This window comes from Hydra vulgaris, chromosome 01, assembly GCF_038396675.1.
Source record: "Hydra vulgaris chromosome 01, alternate assembly HydraT2T_AEP".
NCBI lineage: Eukaryota > Metazoa > Cnidaria > Hydrozoa > Anthoathecata > Hydridae > Hydra > Hydra vulgaris.
In genome coordinates this window covers 8,953,918-8,956,059 of record NC_088920.1, presented here as the reverse complement: position 1 = coordinate 8,956,059, position 2,142 = coordinate 8,953,918, and the positions used below count along the sequence as shown (strand labels likewise).

Sequence of the window (2,142 nt, the reverse complement as noted above, 5' to 3'; positions counted from 1 at the left end):
CTAAAGAAGCTGTTTTAAATTTATGCGACACAGAAATTCCAGAACAGCAAAACAGTCTCCTTAACCTTGGACTAAAATTTGTACCAACAATAAAATCTCTTCCGTATCTTGACATTATCTCAATAACTGAGTCATCAGCTCTAAAACTTGAATACAACAAAAAAGATGAAGCCGCGCAAACGCTGAGGAGAGAAGTTTTAAGAGAATTAAAACTAAACAAAAATAATAAAAATGACAACCTGACTCGTGAACAAGGGAAAGCACTTACACAATTAAAAAACGATAACAATATTGATATATACCCATTTGATAAATGAATAGGCTTTGTAACGATCCCTCATGATAAAGCAAAAACAAAGATTCAAGAACAAATTGGGCCAACTAAAATTATCAATGAGGACCGGACACGAAGTTACGCAATGAAAATCAAAGTCCAACTATCAAAATTAAATAAAAAAGGTCGGTTCACAAAAGATGAATACCAGTAAATTTATCCCAGTGACCCAATACCATCTCGTATTTATGGTGTAGTAAAGGTACATATGCCTGAACAATCTTACCCAATGCAAATTATAGTATCCACAATAGGCACACCAAACTACGGAATCTCAATGTACTTAGTAAAACTAATACAACCAATATTAAATGAAAACCCAACTCGATTAAAAAATTCACAACAATTCGTAGAAAAAGCAAAATCATGGGACATATCCAGTGACAAAATTCAGGTATCATTGGACGTTATAAACTTATACCCATCAATTCCTCTTAAAGAAGTTGCTGAAGGACTCATAAGGTTATTGGAGGTGAGCGATAATTTTAAAAAAGCGACAAAATTAAATATAAAAGAAATAAAAATTCTGATTGGACTATGTTTATACCGACCAGACTTTTTATGGAACAATGAAATACACGAACTTGAAAATTCAGGTCCGATAGGTCTTTCATTTATGGAAGTTTTAGCTGAATCTTTTCTTCAACATCTTGAAAAAAGAGCACTTAATACAGCGCTGAAAAACAACCCACTTATAGATTTAAAGTCATTTTATAGAAACGTAGATGACAGTCATGCTAGATTCCCTAATATTGCCCATGCTAATCAATTTAAGAGAATACTTAATCAACAGCATCCAAAAATACAATATACTATAGAACTTGAAAATGACAAGAAAACACTAAATTTTCTAGACATAAGCAAAATAAATAACAAAAGTGGTAAATATGAATTTAAAATACACAGAAAAAATGCAATTACTAACATTCAAGTTAAGGCAACATCAAACCATGACCTTTTTAAATTTTTAAATTTTAAATGGAATATTCAAGGGTTTCGTACATAGAGCATTTAATGTATGCAGTCAAAAACATATAGAAAATGAACTGAAATTCCTTATTCAAGTATATGTCGAAAATGGCTAGAAACAATCTAATTTCATAAAAATCATAAAAGAAGTAAATCAAATGAACAAAAAATCACTAGAGACTACTAAAAACAATGAAAACATTACCAGTACGTATTCAACAATTTCATTACCTTGGGTGCCAATAATGTCTCCCAAATTACGTAAGGTGTTTAGGAAGGCAGGATATAAAACGGTCATTAAATCAAATCTGAACCTAGAAGCAATATTAACATCAAGAAATAAATCCAAACTACAAATGAACAGCCACCCAGGAGTCTACCTTATTAAATGTCATTGTAAGAAAAAGTATATAGGTGAAACAAAAATGCAAATAAAAACTCGCATGCAGCAACACAAAAACAGTACAAATGGAGATAAAACAGAACGATCTGCATTAGCTACACACATGAGACATTGTTCAAAACAAATTAACTGGGACAGTTGCAGAACTCTAAAAGTTGATGCTAAAAAGTTTGATAGAAAAGTTCGTGAGGCACTCGAAATACAGAACCACCAATGTGCCCCTTAACAAAACGGTATCAATTTAAATGAGGGTCAATATGTGTCAACAAAATTTTGGACACCATTTATGGCGCAAATACGTCAGAAAAAGATAAAACCATCCCATTGACAAAAAATAAAACTGCCGTTTAAAAAAAAAGATACAAAAAAACAAAAAAACAAAATCTTTCAAAACTGAAGCCGCTGGTCACAAAAATCCAGCGAAAATTTCTTTAAT

General features: G+C 31.6%; 1 protein-coding gene across 1 annotated transcript; it reads left to right on the top strand.

Moving 5' to 3' along the window:
- The first annotated feature begins 542 nt into the window (after positions 1-542).
- On the top strand, positions 543-1,340 carry LOC136074056 (uncharacterized). Its single transcript, XM_065786355.1, has one exon. It carries the CDS (start codon positions 543-545, stop codon positions 1,338-1,340), a length of 798 nt encoding a protein of 265 aa, XP_065642427.1.
- Positions 1,341-2,142: the final 802 nt, after the last annotated feature.